The following is a 23,048-nucleotide window of genomic DNA, read 5'->3' as shown; positions in this document are numbered from 1 at the left end:
GGTAGACTCGTTTTGCTAACAGACGCCATCCGTATTCAGCTCTACCAATATTATCACAATGGAACATATTTGCTCTAACAAAGATATGGGCCTAAGTCAAGGACTATGACTAGACAGCATCAAAGGGGAGATGGGGCCCCAAATCTTAACCCCTAGACTGATTCGCAACATAGGATTTCAGTCAAACACTCCTCATGCAGTGGTTCTCAACCTGGCTTCTTATCAGAATCCCAGGGACTCTTTGGACGGAAATCCCAGTCACTAGACTGTCCTCCAGCCGGAGTCTCTGGGGTTGGGACCCAGGCATCAGTAGGTCCTTAAGCTTCCCAGGTGACTCCCAAGAGCAGCCGAGGCCGAGCACCACTCTCGAGGCAGGTAACAGTTCAACAAATCGGCAAGTTCCCCAGCCCGGCCGGCCCTGTGAGGAAGGGGGTCTGCTGGGCATCGCTAGCTCTCGCAGATCCTATCTCTCACTCTGCTCCAGAACTCCGTAACGTTACCAGCTTTGGGTGCAATGTTGAGCCTTTCCATATGCCTTAATGATTTTCAGAGCAATGTTTAATCAGGCAGATACCAGCAAAGAAAGAAAAATGGAAAAAGGAAGAAATTTCCATAAGGCATGATACTATGAATAAATAAAATAAGTGAAAAAACAATCTCAGGTTTAAAAGTAAAGCATGAGAAGTCAACACCTGCGAAATTTTATTTATATAAAAGAATAAAAATATCTATTTTAAAAGGATTGATTTAAACTTAGGTTTTTCAGCCTTTCCTGTTCCTTGAACATAAAACTGCCTCCAATGCAGAAAGATTTAAGATAGGTAATTATTAAATAAACCCTCTTTACCTTCCCCCTGCAAAAACACAGAGCCAAGTTCCCCATTTTCTTTATGGTAAACCAGATTATTTTCAGTGAAGATTATTGGCAATTGCATGAAGCAGATGATCAGATATGTCGGCAGGAAGGTATGAGCTGTACAACGGCATTACAAAAAGTCCCCAAAGAAAAGAAGATGGTAAAAACAATAGAAAAATAATAAAACACAAACAAAATAAGAAAATGCCCAATATTTACAGCCTCCCTCTGAAACGTGACCTATGTTCTACCTTCAGCATAAAACAAAACCAGAGAACATTTCTCAATGGGTATCACAGATGAAGCTGGTGCCAGCCAGTTTGGGGGGACACATTCATTCCAAGAAGGGAGAAATGCACAGTTAGCAACTTGCTGGAATTATAACCATGTCTTGGTCTTCTTGCAGTTCTGTTACTAAAAATGACACACAGTAAATGATCCAATGTAGTCTTACAGAAATGACTTGTCACCACGTTTCAGAACAAACTATTCAGAGTCACAGGCACTGGGTCTGGGAAAGCAGAGGTGGATGGCCGCACACTCAGGTGAGCGATATGTATCTTTGTGAGGTTGGAGCAGGGAAGCAGGGCTCTACAGCCTGGAAGCTTCTGAACTAATGAGTCTTCTAATAGTCCTGAAGAGAGAAAAACAGAGTCCCAACTTACTCTCAGAACATTAGCTGGAGCTTAAGAAGAAATTCATTAACAACCCTGCTAGGGGATTGCTCTATGGGCAAAGATGCTACTTCAAATGCAACAGACAATACTTCACATCTGAAAATGTCCCGTCTTCCAAGTCCACAGAGGGACCGAAACATCAGTTCTGCCCTTGTTAGGTCCCCTGAGCTCACCAATCAAAAACAAAACAAAACCTCTGAAACAAATAATGCAATATATGTTAAGAGAAAAAAAAAAAAAAAGAAGATAGCGGGAGGGGAAGAATGAAGGGGGAAAATCGGAGGGGTGGACGAACCATGAGAGATGATGGACTCTGAAAAACAAACTGAGGGTTCTACAGGGGAGGGGGTTGGGAGGATGGGTTAGCCTGGTGGTGGGTATTGAGGAGGGCACATTCTGCATGGAGCACTGGGTGTTATGCACAAACAATGAATCATGGAACACTACATCTAAAACAAATGATGTAATGTATGGGGATTAACATAATAAAAAAGTTTTAAAAAAATAAAAATAAAAAAAATAGTAATCTAGGTGTTGCTGTGAAGGCATTTTGTAGATGTGATTAAGATCTACAACCAGGGGCGCCTGGGTGGCTCAGTTGGTTAAGCGACTGCCTTCGGCTCAGGTCATGATCCTGGAGTCCCTGGATCGAGTCCCGCTTTGGGCTCCCTGCTCAGCGGGGAGTCTGCTTCTCCCTCTGACCCTCCCCCCTCTCATGTGCTCTCTCTCTCAGTCTCTCTCTCTCAAATAAATAAATAAAATCTTTAAAAAAAAAAAAAAAAAAGATCTACAACCAGTTAGCTTTAAGTCAAGGAAATTATCCTGGATGGTGTGTGTGTGTGTGTTGGGGCGGGGATAGGGAAACTGACTGAATCATCTGAAAGACCTGGAGACCAAAACAGAAGTTTCTTTGAACAAATTCCACCCGTGGACTATCCCTTCAGCTCCTGCCTGAGAGTTCCAGCCAGCCTTCCTTGTGACCTGCTCTGTAGAGCCTAGCCAGGAGGAAAACCTTGGTCCAGAAAAATGTTAATTTCCAGCAAGAGGGGAATGGTTAAGTAAACTACAGTACCTCCCTGATTTAGGATTATGCAGCTATCAAAAGTATATTTACAAAGTGCTTAACAAAATAGCAATGCTTATGCTGTCATTTGAAATAACAAACAATGATCACACTATGTTTTTAAGAAGTGTGTATGATTTAAATAAAGTTCAAAAATAGGCAAAAAAAAAAAACCCAAAAAATAAAAACAACTAGTAGCAACAATTCAATTCATTCTTTAATCAAAGGGAAATTTTCTTCAGTAAAAATGTGTGACCCCTCTCTCTATCCAAAATACAAAAAACCTAAATAACACCTAAAAGTTGAAGTGTATCCAAATGGGTACACCCCTCCCCAGCCTTTAAAATGAGAGTTGTAACCTGAGATTAGGAACACTCAGCTCTGAAGACAAACACATTTTTCTAATCATCTACAAAATCACCAGCCTCTCTGAAATGGTCTGGCTGATACTTACAGCTCGTGGTTTTTTGTTTAACTTCAGATCAATCCTGCGATAGAAAAGATAAAACATATTCGCATTTTAATTTACAGAAAGGGGCCAGGAATCAGCTACTGCATATGGCACAAGCTATAACAAAGACTATTTGGTTAAGTAAAACCCACATTCTTCATTAGACTATGTCATATTTAGTTGTTTACCCAGATATTATTAAGCAAGTATTTAAAAACATAAGCAGATACTCTCGCCACAAGGCAAACTTAGATGACAAAAAGAAATATACAGCAGTTATGAAAGCCATATAATTTTAAAACTATTCAAAACTATAAAGAGATTGGATTAAGAGGGCATGCTCTATGTTAATGTGTTAGCTTTGTAACTATATCACTGATAATCACTGAGACACATAATGATTAAGAACAGGAAAGAGACTAGGAGTTTGTATTTCTGGACATGAAACACAGAAGAAATTACACAAATTTCAATTTTTAAATCTTTCCAAAGCAAAATATCAAGATCTTAAACTATTAATCTCCTTATGAAGCAAAGCCAGAAAATCAATTTAAATGTGAATTAAAGTAAAGGTTATCTATTTTTAAAGAAATTAAAATGCATAAAAGTGAAGTTTACTTAATTTTGCTTAAGTTATTAAATAAAATGTTACCTCCATCACGTTTTTCTGTTTTTAAAAAAAACTTCCCAGCCTAACCTAATATACATACCTACAATTAAACAGATAAACTATGGGTTAGAAAGGTCTCAAAAAGGCATATTGGTCTCTACACACTAAACAACACAGCACAAATACTAATTCAAATCAAACTTACTCAAAGTCATAATCAAACATGCCAGACGGGCTGAGGGGCAGCATTTGAAAGGAAGAAAGCAATAGAAATTAATATACTAACTGAATAAATTAGTCGATTAGCCACCCTAGCAAGATTCGTAGAAACAAAATCAGCTTTAAGAATCTTAAGCCATAAAGTTTCAAACATCAAAGCACCAAAGATTCTGCAGTTGGGAGAGTCCCTTCCCTCACTGGGTTTTGTATCAGAAGAACAGACTATGAAAGGAAGTTATTTCATTAGAAAATGAGGTACCTGCAGGCCATCTATTAGCTGCCAGATTCAGAGTTAGAACTTTTAAAATACATAATTATAGTGAAAAATATAAATAGGGCATTAGAAGAAATAGAGAAAGAAGGGTTTAGTCATATATTGAAAGGGTGCTTTGAAGAGGGTACTAACAAATCAGCACAATACACTTTGACTAACATAAAAGATAAAAACATTATACATTTTTTAAAAGAAAACATTTTGCAACTTTTAACTCAAGTTGTAAGTTCTAAGAATGTCCAGGGAACATGGGACTCTTTTTTAGAGCATTCATCCTAGAAAGCCAAGGGTCAAATGAATAAACTTCGGTGACAGTCTTGTTCCAAAAAACTGCAGGGTCACATCACTTTGCCCCTGAATTGGTGATGGCAGGTAACTGTTTATGTCAGAGCTAGTATTAAGAACACCCAAATCTACAGCCCCCCTAGTAAGACAAAGGACAGCTGACATCCACCAGCACCTGAGCCTCAGGGATCTGGAAGGGAACAATGCAGAGGAGGCACCTGTTTAGGACATCACTGCTAACAGGCCACGGTCTGGGCAGACCTCCAAAGCAAACATTAACCCTGAGCATGACACCAGCTCTTTGGCTGGCTCCAACAACTTCCACACTGTAGACAGGTGCTAAAACAATATGCAAAATGCTCTATTTTCCTCCTGGCCCATGTCTGCAAGAGTGAAGCTGGAAGAAAGCGTAACTTCAATATCTCTTATGCAACTGCCTCACTTAAGTCATCTGAGGAATTACCAAAATTTAACTTTTAGGGACGCCTGGCTGGCTCAGTTGGAAGAGCCAGAAGAGATCTCTTGATCTCGGGGATGTAGGTTGGAGCCCCACGTTGGGTGTGGAGATTACTTAAAATAAATAAAACTTAAAAAAAAAATTTAGGGCGCCTGGGTGGCTCAGATGGTTAAGCGTCTGCCTTCGGCTCAGGTCATGATCCCAGGGTCCTGGGATCGAGTCCCGCATCGGGCTCTCTGCTCCTTGGGAGCCTGCTTCTCCCTCTGCCTCTCTCTCTCTCTCTCTGTCTCTCATGAATAAATAAATAAAAATCTTTAAAAAAAAAAAATTTAATTTTCAGCCTAACTTAATTTTGTTTGCAAATTAGACTGTACCTACTTAATGAAAATGTCACAAACTACCTAGAAGAATTCTAGAGTTTTGTGTATTAGTAAAAACCTCTAAGAGCCGCTGTAAGTTATTATTTCAATTTTTTTCTTTAAAGGCACTGGGACTTATTATTCAGATATCATGTAAAATATAAGAATTCAGAACACTGTGATCATGTATGAATGCTAAAAATTATTTGACAATGTTCATATTCCTCAAGAGGACAAATCCGTAAGTTACTCCTTTTTGCTACAGTGCCGAATTCATTTCCATCTGCTTTACTCGCCCCTAAACAGTGCCTGGCACACAGTAGGCATTCAGACATTTGTTGAAATAATTTACCACTGATTTTATGAGGGGGCGTGGCAAGTTGGGAGGAGAAACAAGGACGGTACTGAATGCAAATGTACAAATATGTATGAACAAAGTACTCCATCCTCCCACAATCTGAAAGAGCCACAAAGACATGAGTCGGGGACAAGGGGTTTGGACATTTCCTTACTGAAGATGGCAGGAATGTGAGAACCTTCACTGGCCCCTGAGATGCCACTCTGGTGCACTGAACCTTTTTATACAGAAAGAAGGCAAATCAGCTTCACTCTGCTCTCTTGGGGCACGGAGGCGCCTATGGCCAAGGGAAAAGGCCAGCCAGATATTAAGCCAGGGGGATGACAAAAGGATCTTGCTTTCCAAACAGAAAACACCATTTGTGAAAGCAGTAAGTAACATCCAAGATCTTTATAAATCCTTCTATTTTTCTGGAAGGAGTTAGCTCTGGGAGCCAGAGGGAAAAAGGGTAGGAAGAAGTGCTGTTCCTATGGAAATCTACTAGAAACCTACAGGAGGAAGTTAAGTTCATGCCTAATTCCCTTTTATCAGTCAGCTGATCATGGCATTAAAAAAGGGGAAGTATCACCTACAATAAACAGTAGCTATCTATTGTATCACTAATGGAAAAAATGTCCCAGAAACTTCAAGGAATTGTCCCCCTACTCTAGACACTGTGAAACAGGAAAAGAATCATTACTTTAAAATAACACTGGAGTGACTTTAATAAAAGCAACACAGAGCATGGCATTTAATTACCTTAACAATTTAAAAAAATATTTTAAGAGTAATACTGGTTCCCTGCTACTGTTTGTGATTAGCTAGCATTAGTCCTACCACAGTGATCAAATAGCCTATATAACCTTACACACAAAAAAAGATGTGCAATTTTTGCTATTTCTTACTGCAGTCATGAGATTGGCACAGTGATTTTCGGTTTGCAGGAAAGCGTTAAGCAGCGATCTTGGGTCACTTTTTGGAGGAAATACTATTTCTGCAGTCTAAAAACCACCACCACATTGACAAGAAAAGTTCTTACAAGAATTAGAGAATCTGCTGATGCCTAGGAGGCTTAAGCCAGTTCAAGTTCATTCTATATTATCCCCATGTGCCATAACCACAAAGCTAACACCATGGATGCCTTGGGTGCATGAAGGAATATCCCACAGGTCTGTAGAGCAACCCAACCCAGAAGGGCACCGGAGGACAGGAAACCCCGCCTCTTCCTTGCTTGCGCCCTTTCACCTCAGTATGTAAGCTCCCAAGAGGAGCAGGACAAAAGCCAGCCTATGGACACCTGGTTTTCATGCCTGCCAGAAGAAAGTTTGAGGTCAGGGCAAGACTGCTCACTCTAGAAGCTATGCATCACCCTCTCTGAGTACAGCTGTGTAATTTCCAATTATCTGAGTTAATAGGCCCTGGTATTATCATACAAACCCCAGGCAGAGTGAATGCTAAAATCCTCTCTGGGTGACACCTGACCTCTCTGTCCACTGATGTCATTCCTATCTCATTACGCACTGTAAAAAAACAAAAACAAAAACACACACAGTGGACAAACATTATCTAGAAAGGTACTCTCATATCTTATATATACTTTATATTATTCCTCTCTGATATCTGAAATCAGCATATTACAGAGATATATAAAAACAAAGAAATCATAAGCAATCAAACACCTTGTATTTAGAAGGAAAAAAAGGCATGTCAGATCAGCTCTGTCCACCCACAAGGGAGTAAGTGTAAGCAGGGACCAGGATTAGGAGCAAAAGACTCTCTCCCACTTGGCAGCTTCCCAACATGTACTAGTGCCATATTCCAAGTCCAACTTTACAGACTTCCCCCTTTCCTCCTCAGCTTCACCGTATTAAACAAAGTGTTTATGGAATGAAATTCTTCTACACTAGAAAGTGAGAAGGCTGTCTTCCTTCACCTTTACTCTAATGCCCACCCATTCCTCCACTGGAGAAAACTTCGCCTGTTTCATTTGGACCAGAGCAATTTCTCCCCATCTGTAACAGAAAGGTGGCACCAATCCTGACGAATTTTTCCTCTAGTGAAGTCCCTTTGCAGCAATAGTCATGGCAGCTCTGGGCAGGGGAGTGGGGGTGGCGGGGCAGGGCAGCGGGGCAGAGAGGTGGGGGCCCCTGCCACTGACCTGTGTCGGTTTTTATTCTTTCGTTTTTTATGGCTGCCGTGATGACCCCCTGAGGAAGTAGAAGAAGCAGCCTTCTGAGGCTTCACTCCCTGCACAGATCCATCCAGGTCCTCAGGGTCCTCCTGGCTGGGCTCATTCTCCTGATTGTGGAAGTCAGGAGAAGTATCACTTTCCGTCCCACTTCCTGGCTCCCCTGGAGGGAATAAACACAAGTCCCAGAAGCATCAGCAGCACTCCTCAGGCAGTCTGTCCGTCAGCCAGGAATGATGCTGTTGAGCACTAATAGATAAAAAAAAGCGATGCTTTCCCATCTTCCAGGACCATACATTCTAACTGACAGAAAAATACTTGCTGACTGAGAAGATATGTGCAGTCAAAGCATCAAAGTTACCAGAGTTCGGGGAAACACAAGTAATCTGAAACAGTGTAACCAGAAGCAACCTACCTAAGGACAGCTGGGGGATGGGACCATACAAGCAGAAGTCCCTCCTCCTGGCTGCATAAAGGTCACTTAAACAGCAAAATCCACTAATGGGATTAATAATTATACAAGAAGCCTGGGTTCCTTCCCCAGACCATACAGGAATCCTGTCTATCAAGAAAGGGGGCTCAAGAGGATAGGAGCCCCATTACTCTGAGAAATCTTAAGAATAGTATTTAAGGGATGCCTGGATGGCTGTCGGTTAAGCATCTGCCTTTGGCTCAGGTCATGATCCCGTGGAAGCCTGCTTCTCCCTCTGCCTCTTTTTCCTATCTTAAAGGTCGTTCCTGGGGCGCCTGGGTGGTCAGTCGTTAAGCATCTGCCTTTGGCTCAGGTCGTGATCCTGGGATCCTGGGATCGAGTCCCACATTAGGCTCCCTGCTCGGCGGGAAGCCTGCTTCTCCCTCTCCCACTCCCCCTGCTTGTGTTCCCTCTCTCGCTGTGTCTCTCTCCGTCAAATAAATAAATAAAATCTTAAAAAAAAAATTGGAAAATAAACTTCGAAACTTACTACCGAAAACTACAGTAACCAAGACTGTGTGGTACTGGCATAAGAAGAGACATAATCAACAGAATTCAAAGTCCAGATATAAACCTTTACAGTTAGGGTCAAATGGCTTTCAAGGGTGACAAGACAATTCAATGAATCATATTTTTGATAAATAATGCTGGGACAACTGGACATTCTCAAAGAAAAGAATGAAGTTGGATCCCTATCTCACACCATCACAAAAATTAAAAAGTATCAGAGGCCTAAATGTAAGAGCTAAAAACATACAACTCTTAGAACCCATTTGATTAGGCAAATGGGTTTCTTCGATATGACCACAGAAGGAAGCCTAACAAGAAAAAAAATATAAATATGTGACCCTCATACATTGCTGATGGGAATAGAAAATGGTGCAGCCACCTTGCAAACTGTTTGGCAGTTCCCGAAAGGCTAAGGACAGCATTACTAAATGATCCAGCAATTCCACTCCTAGGTATATACCCAAGAGAAATGAAAACAGGTTCACACAAAACTTGTCATGAATATTCACAGCAGTTTTATACCTAGTAGCCAAATGACCACTAACTGATGAATACATAAATAAAATGTGGTACAACCATACAATGGAGTACTGTTCAGCATTAAAAAGAAATGTAATAGTAATACATGTTTTGTTTAGGGGTTTTTTTCCTTGGTGTGATTATAGTGGTAAGAGCCTATCGCTTATAGAACTACCGTATAACCCAGCAATCCTACCTGTGGGTATTTATCCAAAAGAACTAAAATCAGGATTTTGAAGAGATACCTGCACTCCCATGTCCACTGAAGCATTATTCACATTACCCAAGGTGTGAAAACCACCTAAATGTCCATCAATGCATGAATGGATAAAGAAAATGTGGTATATAAATATAGTGGAATATATTATTCAGCCTTAAAACAAAGAAGGAAATCCTGTCTTATGCTACAACACAGATGAACCAGGAGGAGATCGTGCTAAATGAAATAAACCAGTCGCAGAAGAACAAATACTGCATGATTCTATTTATGTGAGGTATCTACAATAGCCAAACTCATGGAAGCAGAGAGCAGAATGGTGGCTGCCAGGTGGAGGGAGAAATGGGGAGTAGAAAGTTTCAGTTACACAGGAATAGGCTCTAGAGATCTGCTGTACAATACTGTACCAGTAGTTAACAATACTGTATTAGGCACTTAAAAATCTGTGGAAGTCAGGGCCCCTGGCTGGCTCAGTCAGTAGAGCACACTACTCTTAATCTCAGGTTGTGAGTTCAAGCCCCACACTGAGTGTGGAGCCTACTTAAAAAAAAAAAAAAAAAAAAAAAATCCTGTGGAACTTGTTTCAGTGTTCTTGTTTAAAAAAAAAAAAAAGATTTTATTTATTTGAGAGAGATCTTGACAAAGGGAGAGGGAGAAGCCAACTCACCGCAGAGCGGAGAGCCCGATGCGGGGCTCGATCCCAGGACCCTGAGATCATGACCTCAACCGAAGGCAGATGCTTAACCGACTGAGCCATCCAGGTGTCCCTGTTTTTAGTGTCCTTACCACAATTTTTAAAAACCTACCATTTGGAGATACATATTGAAACACGAATATACAAGAAAATGGTATGATGTCTAGGATTTTCAATGTGACACAGGAGGTGGAAGTGAGAGTAGGTCGGGTATGGAGAGGGCACTGACCACGGTCTGGGATTTGGGGCAGTGTGATGGGTACATAGGGGTTTGTTTTTTTTACCTTCTTTATTTGTATAGATTCAAAAACTCACTTTAATAAAGAGTTAAAAAGTATTCACTTTTTCCTGTAGTTTATCTCAATAGTATCTATAACAGGCCTTCCCAAGCTATGCTTCTAGGACTATAAATGGTGATACTCTTTTTGGAAAAGTCTAGGGTGTTTTCCAAAACCAAAAACCTATTCCCTGATTCTCCAGACACCAATAATTTGATTCCATTCTGACACTTATTACCAGAATTAGGGCAGACCCACAGGTTAAGGGCTCTAGTCCCACAAGCATGCCCCCCCACTTCAAATACCAGGCCTCTCATACTTCTGACCAATGAGCTATAAATCAGGGGTACCCTAAACCCCCTCTTCAGGTTTCATAATTTGCTACAATGTCCATCAGCCCCAAGAACTCAGGAATATGATTTATTTACTGTTAATGGTCTATTATAAAGGATACAACTCAGCAACAGCCAAATGCACAGGGCAAGGTATGGGGAGGGGCGGGGAGCTGCCATGCCTTCTCTGAGCACACCACCCTCCTAGCACCTCTTTCATTCACCAACAAAAGCTCAAAAGTTTAGATTTTTTTTTTTTTTAAGATTTTATTTATTTGAGAGCGTGCATGCTTGTGCACAAGTCGGGGGGAGGGGCACAGGGAGAAGCAGACTCCCCGCTCAGCAGGGAGGCTGATGCAGGGCTCAATCCCAGGACCCTGAGATCATGACCTAAGCCAAAGTCAGACACTTAACTGACTGAACCATCCAGGCACCCCATAGTTTAGGGGTTTTTAAGAAAGTTTCTTTATGCAGTCATGATTAATTAAGTCATTGGCTACTGGTGATTAACTCAGTCTCTAGCCCTCCTCCCCTCTCTGAGGTTTGGGGTAAGGCTGAAAATTCTAAGCCCCCATCCTGAAGCCCTCTAGGAGCCTTCAGCCCTCAGTCATCTCCATTAGCATTCAAAAAAAATTGTTTTTTAAAGATTCTATTTATTCATTTGAGACACAGAGATACAGAGAGAGAGAGAGAGAGCATGAGCAGAGGGAGAGGCAGAGGGAGAGGGAGAAGCAGCTCCCCGCTGAGCCAGGAGCCTGATGTGGGGCCTGATCCCAGGACCCTGGGATCATGACCTGAGCTGAAGGCAGATGCTTAACCATCTGAGCCACCCAGGCACTCCAACATTCAAAAATTTCTTTTGTATGCAGTGTATGCTAGTCATTCTTATCACTCTGGAGATTCCAAGGGTTTTAGGAACTGTGTGCCAGAGCAGGGGACAAAGACCAAATATATATTCCCCACTATACCACAGAAAATAACTGTGCTATATTTATGAAAATCACCCCTTGACACAGTAATGCCACTTCCGGGACACTCTCATACAGAAATAAAAAGTCCATTACAAACAAGCTAGTGTACAAGGAAGCTTACTGCAACATTGTTTATAGTGGGGTAAATGGAGACAGTGTGAACACTCACCAAGAGGGGAGGCACAACCAGACTGCTGGGTATTTTCAGCTTTTGAAAAGAATGTGAGATTATAACAATAGCTAACAGAGTCCTTACTAGAAGTCAGGCACTGTTCTATATACTTTAAATATACCTTACCTATAACCCTCACAGAAACCTCTACAACTATGATGACCATTTGACAGAGAAGGGAACTGAGGAGGCTGGAGTTTACGAAACCTGCCCAAGGTTACATAGCTAATAAGGGAAAGAGTCGGGATTCACATTCAAAGACAGTTTGGCTCCAAAGCCCACGCTCTTCATCACTACTCTATACGTTTCTCTCTGGATGCACTCAACCTGTAGGAGCATATGTGATAAGTGAAAAAGCAGATAATATGTACTGTTAGATCAAATTTCTTTCTTAAAAATAAAAAAAAATCCCTATGACATAACTAAAATTCCAAGTGAAAAAAAATCCCCAACTCTGTGTGTCTGCGTGTGTGTGCGCGTGTGTGTGTGTGTCCAGGAGGATGTGTTAGGATATCAAGCTGTTAATGTTGGTTACCCTCAGAAAGTTGGGGCTGAAGAAGAACACGAGGTAATTAACCTGTCTCATATTCACCTCTAAATAGTGTGACTTAGTACAATCAGAATACAATACTTTTCTAATAAAAAAAAACCTCTAACAAAATATAAAAAGATGAGTCTAAAATGGAGAAGTATGATTAGGACAGCCTTCTTCTCTGGTAGCCAGTCCTGTTCTTATGTAGGTAAAAAAATGTCATCTCTAAAACTGCAAATGGTGGAGGTACTGGTTAGGGAGGGAATAGGCTGATGGGGCATGAGGTTACAAAAGCTTTGGATCATAGACAGGGTGACAGAAGGGGCACAGGACTGAGTAGGGGCTGGGCACAGGAAGAGAGGATGAACTAAAAAGGTGGGAGATAAGTAAGAAAGGTAAGTTAGATACAGCAAATTCTGCCTACATTGTAATTCTATTAAATGGCATTAATGAACTAAACCAACTATTTCCTCATTTTGGACCAGCGGCTATGGGAGTACTGAGTAAATGGATGAGTCTGTCATATTCTGTAAGCACCCATGAGCAAACACACACAAAAGAGTGTAAATCAAATCAAAGCCCTATGAAGGGAGAATCCACCTGTGCTACTTCTCTGAAGCGGTGACATCCCAGGCAGTAACAGATGCCCCAAAGGACTGATATGAATATTAAGTATCATGGGAGCCAGAGAAGAAAGAATGGATTATTCAGGAAAAGCTTCACTGAGGAGGTGGAATTTAAGCTGGACCTTGAAAAATGAGAAGCCAAAATAAGTACAAAAGACAGCACAAGCAAAAGTGCAGAGAGAAAACACAAAGTACATTGGGACAAATGAATCAAACAACATCTCTTAAGCAGATGGCTTGAGAAATGAGAGATGAAATAGCACGACAGGGTAAGAAGAGCCGTGAGTGTCAGATTAAGGGATCTGACCTACGGAGACAGTGTGAGATGGTTAAAAGATCTGACTTGTTGCTTAACCTTTCAGACCCTGTTTCTCCATCTGTAAAATGGGAACTCTTTCTCTACACTGAATATCCCTTATAGACAAGGCATTGGGATCGACACTGGAGCTATGGCAATGTTCTCTACTTTCAAGAAGCCTATAATCTGTACCTATCCCTCAAGAAGTAGCTTTAAGGAATAAATGAGATAAATGCAAGTGGCTGAGTAGTATCTAGAACACAGTAAGTGTTCAAGTCTCAATATCCTTGAGATCTACAAACATGCAAGTCAAATTCTAAACAGTAGACAATTTGCCATAAAATAGTTGCTAACAGGACATAAGGCAAAGTAATCGAGTATTTCTAAACAGAGAAGTGATATCAAACAATGAATGTTTCCTGAGTTCTCTGTACAAACCCATGTTTTAGGATTATTGGGCTAGAAGTGGTTTATAAGAGGGACTGTAGCCAGGGAGACTAAACACTGTTAAAATACAAAGTTTGACCACAAAGTAGGAATAATTGTCTTTTTTTTTTTTTTAGATTTAATTTATTCATGAGAGAGAGTGAGAGAGAGAGAGCACAAGAGGAAGGAGGGTCAGAGGGAGAAGCAGACTCCCTGCTGAGCAGGGAGCCTGACGCAGGGCTCGATCCTGAGATTCCAGGATTATGACCCGAGCTGAAAGCAGACATTTAACCGACTGAGCCACCCAGGCACCCTAATAATTGTCTCTTCTTGGTTCATGAAAGCAGGAGAGGAGTGAGAGCAAAAGAGGTGGGTTACAACACCCCAAAGGGCAGCAGCGAGTCTGTCAACCCTATGATGCTGTCACCAGGAAAAGACACCTAAGTTCATTTCTCACTGACATGTAAGTAAGAAACTTGTTTTTAGAGTAAAGAATGCCAGATTTTGATTAAGTATAATACAACGACAAATGAGACACTCTACTTATTTAAACACAAAACAAAAAAACGCCTATTGAATCGTGCCAAAGCACTAACTTTGATCAGCACAAAAACTTTAAAGGAGGAAAGAAAGATATCCAACAATGCTTCATGCAGCCATTTACTCATCCACTGGAATGATATAAATGCTGAGGAAAGATCTGGTTTGATGAAAGCTTCAGGTAAGTCTGATAAAACAAACAGTAGAAACTAGGTTGATCCTTTAAAGGAAACTGGATAAAATCTGCCGGTTTGTTTTTATTCTTTTTACAAAAACACACAATGCTTCACTAATTTGCATAAAATTCCCTTTGGGGACCGTGCTAATCCACTCTATCATTCTAGTTTGGGTACGTAAGCCAAAGAAAGCAGAAAGTAATGCATTTTTAAAGAAAATTTTCAGAATGGTTTGAAGTCCAAAATCCTTTGAGATCTAAGAATGTGTAACTCCAAATTCTAAGAGAAAAGAATGTGTACTTCATCACCATCAAAAATCAAGAACCAGGAGTCATTCTGCAAGATTTGTTATACAGAAGTTCTGAGACATTGGAGAGATTCTGTACAAAGGATAAAGAGCAAAAGGTGAAGCAGACCATTCCTCTGATGGAATTAAAGCTTGGTTTGAATCACCTGGGTCTTTCAGGGACCCTCAACTTGGTTTAAAGAGGTCTAAACACCCAGCAGAAGAAAACATTAAGTCTTCAGAAGATGGCACCTTCATCTTCCCCCCTCAAATTATTCTATAAATACCTGAGGTTACAATGAGCACTACACAGTCAAAAAAACCAGGCACACAGGGAAATTAGACTTCATGAGTAATAACCAGCAGAAGCAACACACAACAGAAACACGTCTTTAAGGACTTCAGAGGCTGAAATTAAACACAGAATATACAACAACCGGGCTTACTCTGCTTAAAGAAGTAAAAGAAAGTTTAATAATAATTGCAGAGAAAGCTACTGAAAAATTACATAGCAGATTTTAGAAATAATTAAGTAGAATTTCTGGAAATTAAAAATGTAATAACAAAAATTTTTTAAATCAAGGAAAGGTTTAACAGCAAGTCAGACTCAACTGGAAAGAGATTTAGTGAACTGTCAGGTGGCCCAGAGGCAAAGACAGAAGACACGGAAGGGCTAATAAAAGACATAAAGAATACAATGAGAAAGTTTAACATACATGTAAGCAGAGCAGGAGAAGAGATGGGACAGAGCTCAGAGCAAATGCAGTATCTTAAGAGTAATAGCTGGGAATTTTCCAGAACTGATGAAAATTACTAAGCCACCATTTCAAGAAGTCCAATGAAACCCAAGCCAGATAATTACAAAGAAATTCATACTTAGACACATTATAGTTGGCTGCAGAAAATCAAGATGAAAATAAACTCTTAAAAATAGCAGGAAGAGGGGCTCCTAGGTGGCTCAGTCAGTTAAGCATTTGCCTTCAGCTCAGGTCATGATCCCAGGGTCCTGGGATCGAGCCCCACATGGGGAACCTCTGCCCAGCAGGGAGCCTGCTTCTCCCTCTCCCTGTCTGCCGCTCTACCTACTTGTGCTCTCTCTCTGTCAAATAAATAAATAAAATCTTAAAAAAAAAAAAAAAAATAGCAGGAAGAGGGGTGCCCAGGACGCTCAGTCAGTTAAGCATCCAACCCTTGATTTTGGCTCAGGTCATGATCTCAGAGTCCTGAGATGGAGCCCCACATTGGACTCTGTACTCATCAGGGAGTCTGCTTGAGATTCTCTCTCCCTCTGCACGCCCCTCTAAAAAAAAGAACAGCAGGAGGAAATGGTAATGACAGGTGGTGAGACAGAACAGACAGAACGCAACAGAATTACTTCAAAGGGGCTCTGACCATTTGAACTGATAAACTTCACTATGTAATTCTCTATTCTAAAAAGAATTCAAAGCAGTTTACCAAGATTCATATAATAAAATCCAATGAAATAAATTTAAAATGAGACAAGTAAAACAAAGAGGAATAGAAGACTTAAGGAAGCTGGATGCAACACTAAGATTCATTCCCAAAATGCACGCTATAAATTCATACTCGCTTTCTAGAGGAGAACCACTAAACCTTTTAGCACCTATACAAAGAAACAGTCCATTATCAGATATTCAGTAAAAACCAACTAGCTGTTCAAGGAAAACAAATATTCCTTTTTTTAAGATTTATTTATTTGAGAGAAAAGGAGAGAGTGCACGTGTGCAAGCAGGGACAGGGGGAGGGGCAGAGGGAGAGGAGAGGGAGAGAAGCAGACTCCCAGCTGAGTGGAGCACCCAACATGGGGCTCAATCTACTACCCTGAGATCATGACCTGAGCCGAAATCAAGAGCCAGAGGCTCAACCAAGAGAGCCACCCAGGCTCCCCTCAGGAAAAACAACTATTCCTAAAAATCATAATTAGTAATGATAGTAAACATTTGCAACATTCTCTTACAATAAATACAGTAGCACATTTAACAGGACCAGAATATAATTCATCAAATACAACTTTATAGGGAAGACCAAGAAATATCAATATGACAAATTCCATGGATGTGACTCAATTCAAGGGGAAGATCTAGGGAATGGATGGCCTACACCTGCTTCAGAAAACCTTTAATACGTAAGTGCTTGTCTCAGCCAAGCTTCTGCAAGCTGTGGCTTTAAGACTCCTTGCCTCACGGGTACCTAGGTGCAGCCATTCTGGGTGGCTAGTTAAGTACAAAGCCAGATGCTGAACCATCCACCAAGCCAGGAGGAGGATTATAGGCTTTTGTGAAAACTGAGGAGTCAGACATCATTCCACCTCAACTCACAGAAGTGAGGTCCAGGGTGTTCCTTAACCAGTCCTATGACCTCAGAAAGCAGATAATACTAGCTCTACATTCTACAAGTGGCAATTAATTAAAAAGAAATAAGATTTAACTTACTTAAGCCATAGTAAAAGAAAAATCAAAAGGACTTGGTATAATTGATTAGGTTGGCAGAAAGGAGTCAAAGATGCCTACAGTTTCGAATGAGGGAGAAAAGAAGTACTATAACAGAAAAACTGAGCAGACAAGTTTTGAAGGAAACAGAACAGTTCAGTTTTAGATAAAATGTTTGAGCATGAATATCTGAGCGGAAATGACTAGAAGACATTTTCTAGAATTTTCTAGATATTTAGAAATCTGTACACAGAGATAATAATCAAAGTCACTGAGTAGTTCTAATTCCCAAACTACTAAAATCCCTCTTTCTCAACACTAGCCCAATGCAAACACAAAAACTGGATCCCACAAAATATACCATCTGAAAGAAGTAGATAGCCACAGCACAAAAAGCAGATTATGTTTTAGAGTGACCCAGTGCACAGGAAGAGTGTCCAATACAGACAGCTACATAAAGTCTGACTCAGAAAGATAAATGTACAGATCTATATCCCATCACTAGACATTAGAACAGAATTAGACTATATGGCTTACCTACCGAGAATGATACAATTTCTTAACAAAGTAAATACTATCTACTCTGTGTTTTATATTTAAGAACACACAGGTACATTCTGTTCACAGGATCAGATTTTCCTAAGAATTATTAAATTGGGGGCATGGAGATTTATCAGATATGTCTGAAATTTTCCATGATAAGAGGTTTTCTTTTTAAATTAAAAAAAACACACACACACAAACAAAAAACCCTCCCTGACACTTATCAGCAATGTCTTTCAACAGCTAGAGTCAAGCTCTGCATGACAGAAGAGGCAGGAAGGACATGGTAGTTTTTTCCTCAAAAAAAAAAAAAAGAGGATAAAAAGACATGATTAAGGAGACTCAAAAGGGTTCCTAACTTCTAAATTGGATAGGAGTTAAATACAAGGGCTACTGTAGCTTAAAAATAAAGTAATAAAAAAGTAAAAAAATAAACTTACTCTTTTCAATGAGCTGATCCTGAACTCCTGCCAATGCACTTACTGCCTAAAAGAAAAAAACCACCCGTTACTAGAAAAATTATCACAGACCTCCGGAGAACACTCAGACAGCAGGGAAAGAGAAAACTCGCAGAAATTTAACTGAGGAGTTCCTCCACGATGGGCCACAGAAAGATTCCCCCAACCTCACTTACAGCTGCTGAAGTAACTGAGGATTTACTGAAGAGCCGCTCAGCTTCCTTAAACTTCCGGTTCCTTCGATCGTTTTTGCTATTGGAGTTTCTAAAACACACACAAGAAACTCATAAACACCAAGCTGTATCTATGGCTCAAGCTGAGGATGGCCCAGGACACATGTAAGGAACTCTCTCATTGTCTCTCTTTTTTAAATTACCAACTTTCACACGAAAATACCTCCATACCATTTGGATTGACCAAAACGACCTTTACGCTGAACGCCTACACAGACAGCAACGGTTTCCAATACATGGCAGGTGCTCCACTATGGGACATTAGTTAGTTCACAGTCACTGCCATTTTAATATGTATTTATTTTGATACTCATTATTAAAAACAACTAGCACAGACTAGTGATATGAAATGTTTCTGTCAAGTAAGCTTAACTGAAAAAATTTAATGAACACGGGGCACCTGGCTGGCTCAGTGGAACATGCAACTCTTGATCTCGGGGTTTTGAGTTTGAGCCCCACACTGGGTTTAGAGATTACTTAAAAAAATAAAATCCTTAGGGGCGCCTGGGTGGCTCAGTCGTTAAGCATCTGCCTTCGACTCAGGTCATGATCCCAGAGTCCTGGGATCGAGCCCCACATCGGGCTCCCTGCTCTGCGGGAGGCCTGCTTCTCCCTCTCCCACTCCCCCTGCTTGTGTTTCCTCTCTTGTTGTGTATCTCTCTGTCAAATAAATAAATAAAATCTTTAAAAAATAAAAAAATAAAATCTTTAAAAAAAAAATTTAAAGAACAAACCAGGGTTCCTTAAGGAAATGGTTGGTATTAGTTCTGGGATAAGAAAAGGACAAGGTGAGTCTAAGACACCTTGTTGGGACAGAAAGCAACAAAGTGCTCGAAGACTGAAGGGTCAAGTCAAAAAGACAATGGAATCAGCACAAGGAGGCTCCCTCTGTCCACATATGGGGCAAACCAAGCACTGAAAAGAATAATGATGGGTGTGTTTGCTTGGTCACTAAGCTGTATGTTTATGATGTATGCACTTCTCTGTATATATTTCAATAAGTTCATAGTAAAAAATAAGCCTCTATAAATAAAAAAGTGACAGCATTAGATTCCAACACTGATTTTTTTTTTTTTTTTTTTAAATCCATTGGTCTCTAATGATACTAAAGAGGGCCAGAGGGCACCTGGGTGGCTCAGTCATTAAGCGTCTGCCTTCGTCTCCGGTCATGATCCCAGGGTCCTGGGATGGAGCCCCGCATCAGGCTCCCTGCTCAGCGGGAAGCCAGCTTCCCCCTCTCCCGCTCCCCCTGCTTGTGTTCCTGCTCTCACTGTCTCTGTGTCAAATAAATAAATAAAATCTTTAAAAAAAAAAAAAAAAAAAAGAGAGAGAGAGAGGGCCAGAGATAGAGAACGAAAGAGAGAGAAGATATGAAGGGAAGATTCTTCTTTCCAAATGCCAGTAATCCATGTACAAGGATCAGAATCAGCAGTATATTAAGAGAGTAAGGTAAAAATCAACAATGGATATTAAAACCACTGAACAGAAATTTGGAGGAGCAATATATTCACACTGTCTAAAAGTATAGCCTCCAATTACAAAGAGAAAAAAATGAATTTTTACAAGGGAGAAATCATATGCTCAAACTTCGTACCAATAAATGGAACAATATGACATTATGTGCCTCCCAGTATAATAGAGGTAAACAACATACCAGGCATACAAATCACTTATGTAAGATTTTTTCCAAAAATCCTTAAAGGATCTCTCATGAGGTCACAAAAAGAAAAATCTGGAATTGAGGCATACCACAAGACAATGTCATGAACAACTTCACCACCAAAAAGGGTAGGAGACTCTCCTAAATGAAGAGAGGAAAGAGACATAACAGCCAAATACAATACATGAACACTGAATGGATCAAAACAAGGCAGCAAAGCATGTTGGGGACAATTAGGGGAATTTGAAATAAAGACTATAGGAGATGATACTATGAGTATAATGCTAATTCTCTATGTGTGATAATTGTTCGTAGGAGGTAACTACTGACATAATTATGGGCAAAGTGTCATGCTATCTACTTAAATGATTAGCAAAAAAAAAAAGTGGGGGAAAGGGAAGATATAGCTATAAAGGGGTAGCAGGCGGAAGATCTTTGTGGTGATAAAATACTTCTGTATCTTGATTGCAGTGGTGCTTACAGGAATCTACACACAGTGACAGAACTACACATACACATTGTACCAATGTCAGTTTCCTGAGTTTGATATTCTACTACAGTTACATAAAATCGAACTATTGGGGAAGACTGGGTGAAGGGTACATGGGACCCCTCTAATTTGCTGCAACTTCCTATGTATCTGTAATTGTATCAAAATTAAAAAAAAAATTTTAGAGAGGAGGGGGAAGGGCAGAGAGAGAGAGACAGAGAGAATCTTAAGCAGGCTCCATGCCCAGCACAGAGCCCAACATGGGGCTCGATCCCATGACCCTGAGATCATAACCTGAGCCGAAATCAAGAGCTGGATGTTTAACTGATTGAGCCACCCAGGTGCCTCTAAAAATTTTAAGTACAGATATAGGTGTGTGTATATTTATATACATTAGAAAGAAGCAAATGTGGCTACATGGTAACAATTGATGAATGCAAGGGAAGGGTGTCAAGAGTGCACAGTACTATTTCAACTTGAAGTGTTTCAAATTTGAAAATTTTCAAAAAGCTTAGACAGTTTTCAAGAATAGTTATTACTAAATAAATTGTGGTACGGTTAGCACACAGCTGTGGCAAATATTGTAAAGGTCAAACTCACGACTAATTAAAAAATGGAAAACACTAACAAAGTGGTATGTCAGGCACTGTCATTTGCTGTACTTTAACGCCTCACACAACCCTGTACCACCAGCCCGACTTTCCCTATTTCCCAGATGTAGGATTTGCCCACAATTACTCAGTGGGGCAGAGGCTGAGCCAGAGTCCAAGTGGAACCCCGGACGGCTTTCCACACCACCACTTTACTACCGCCTCCCTGCAAAGTTGCTAGCAAGAATACAGAAAGTCCAAAAAACAATTACTAGGGCACAATACCAACACCACAGGCTTCTGACACTCACTTCTGGTTGGTCAGATACCGATCCCAGCCACGAATAATATTGCCATACATCTGAGTGTCTTCCAGGTAGCTTCCTTCAAAAGCATAGATCTGTCTCTCCAAGTTTGCCAGTGTTTCCTGGGAAATGAAAAATAAGGAAACGGGTAATGTGTTTTAAATGCAAACGTTAACTCTGACTAAACCAAACTCTGAATATTAGCCTTAGACATTCAAGCTCCACTACACTAAGCCACCCCGGTTGGAAAGACAAGACATGGGGAGAGGAAGGCTGTTTTCAGACTAAGACAGTCTAGACCGTAGACCTGTCTTGTTGGAGCCCTTTGAGAATAGAAGGGAATGTACAGAGCCTGTCTCCAGAAAAATGTGCAAAATTTTGCATATGCTTCGCAGGGCTGGTGGAAACCCAGCTGTCAAGAACCCCCGCTCAGGCAGAACGTGAGCAGTCTGCACTCGCACGCACAAAGGTACCGCTACTGGGGAGAGGAAAGGGTGAGCAGCCTTCCAGCGCCAACTCGCTCCCCGCAGGCTCTGAGAAAACGCCGGCACTAGGCTGTCAGTTGCCATGGAAACCTGGGAGGGCAGCTTCGGGTGAGATGGCCCTCCCCGGTGCCCAAGCCTAAACACGGCGGGGAGGGGGCGGCCACCAGGGTGTCTGGAACCCTGGGTGCATGTCACAGTTCTCAATTCCCTGGACTGAGTCCTTTCCCCTCGCCTGTCACCTTCTAGATATTCCCCAAAACATCACAGCCATGCCCGTCAAAAGCCCCATCCAACACATCTCCTAGTCCTCAAAAGGACATGCGCCCCTCCATCCTCCAAAGGCCAGACAGGATGACTGGGTCCCCCTCCCACACTCGCCTCCTACCCCACCCACTCCAAGCCCACTGGCAAAGCCCGAACCGGTCTCCTACGGCCCCCAGACACGCCCGAACCCACCCCTCAAAGCCGAAGACCCGCCCGCCCTCACCCACCCAGCAAAGGCCAAGGACACAACTGCCCCTATCCGCAAAGCTCACAGATACTCGCCTCCCTCGAGCTCCCACACAAGCCCCCACCCCGGGCGCCATCCCGCCTCCACGCCCCCGCCGGCCCCTTCCCCCTCTCCCGCTCCGTGCCCCGCCCCCCCGGCCCCGGCTACCCGGCTCCGGAGTCGCGCAGCCGGGAAGCCGGGGCGCCGGCGGGCCGCGCAACGCGCAGCCGGCCTCAGGCCGCCGGGCTCCCGGCCGCCGCGTTGCGCCGGGGGAGTAACGGCCTGGCACAATCGGGCCGGGGCCTGGAGGCGGAGGCGGGCGCGGAGCCACCACCGAGCGCCCCAGCTGCCGGCCCCTCACCGCCAGCTCCTGCTTCCGCTTCACGAGCTCCGCCAGCTCCCGCCGGGTGTCCGGGATCTGCGGCGGCGCCGCCTTGTTGTGCATCGCCATGTTGGGCTGAGGCGGGCGGCGGCGGCGCCAGGCTGGGGGCGGTCCCTGCGCGCCGCCGCCCGCCAGGG

General features: G+C 41.9%; 1 protein-coding gene across 5 annotated transcripts; it reads right to left on the bottom strand.

Moving 5' to 3' along the window:
- Positions 1 to 663: 663 nt before the first annotated feature.
- MEAF6 (MYST/Esa1 associated factor 6) lies at positions 664 to 23,048 on the bottom strand. Of its 5 annotated transcripts, none has more exons than XR_006794565.3 (8): positions 22,891 to 23,048; positions 21,561 to 21,676; positions 18,453 to 18,540; positions 18,259 to 18,304; positions 7,747 to 7,939; positions 3,700 to 3,757; positions 3,051 to 3,084; positions 664 to 1,490 (listed from the first exon to the last, which is right to left on the bottom strand). XR_006794565.3 is itself a non-coding variant. In XM_045898057.3 (7 exons), exons 1-7 carry the CDS (start codon positions 22,978 to 22,980, stop codon positions 1,482 to 1,484), a joined length of 576 nt encoding a protein of 191 aa, XP_045754013.1. In that variant the 5' UTR covers positions 22,981 to 23,048; the 3' UTR covers positions 664 to 1,481. The 5 variants fall into 5 exon arrangements, 3 of the variants coding, with proteins under 3 accessions (XP_045754013.1, XP_054368954.1, XP_064445515.1); XR_010411003.1 differs by lacking the exon at positions 664 to 1,490 and adding an exon at positions 7,026 to 7,108; XM_045898057.3 differs by lacking the exon at positions 3,700 to 3,757.

Source organism: Mirounga angustirostris, unplaced genomic scaffold, assembly GCF_029215605.1.
Source record: "Mirounga angustirostris isolate CCGP_5_RB_7025 unplaced genomic scaffold, mMirAng1.0.hap1 SCAF_4, whole genome shotgun sequence".
Lineage (NCBI taxonomy): Eukaryota > Metazoa > Chordata > Mammalia > Carnivora > Phocidae > Mirounga > Mirounga angustirostris.
Note: the sequence above shows the minus strand (reverse complement) of the source record. Positions and strands in the feature narration are given on the sequence as shown.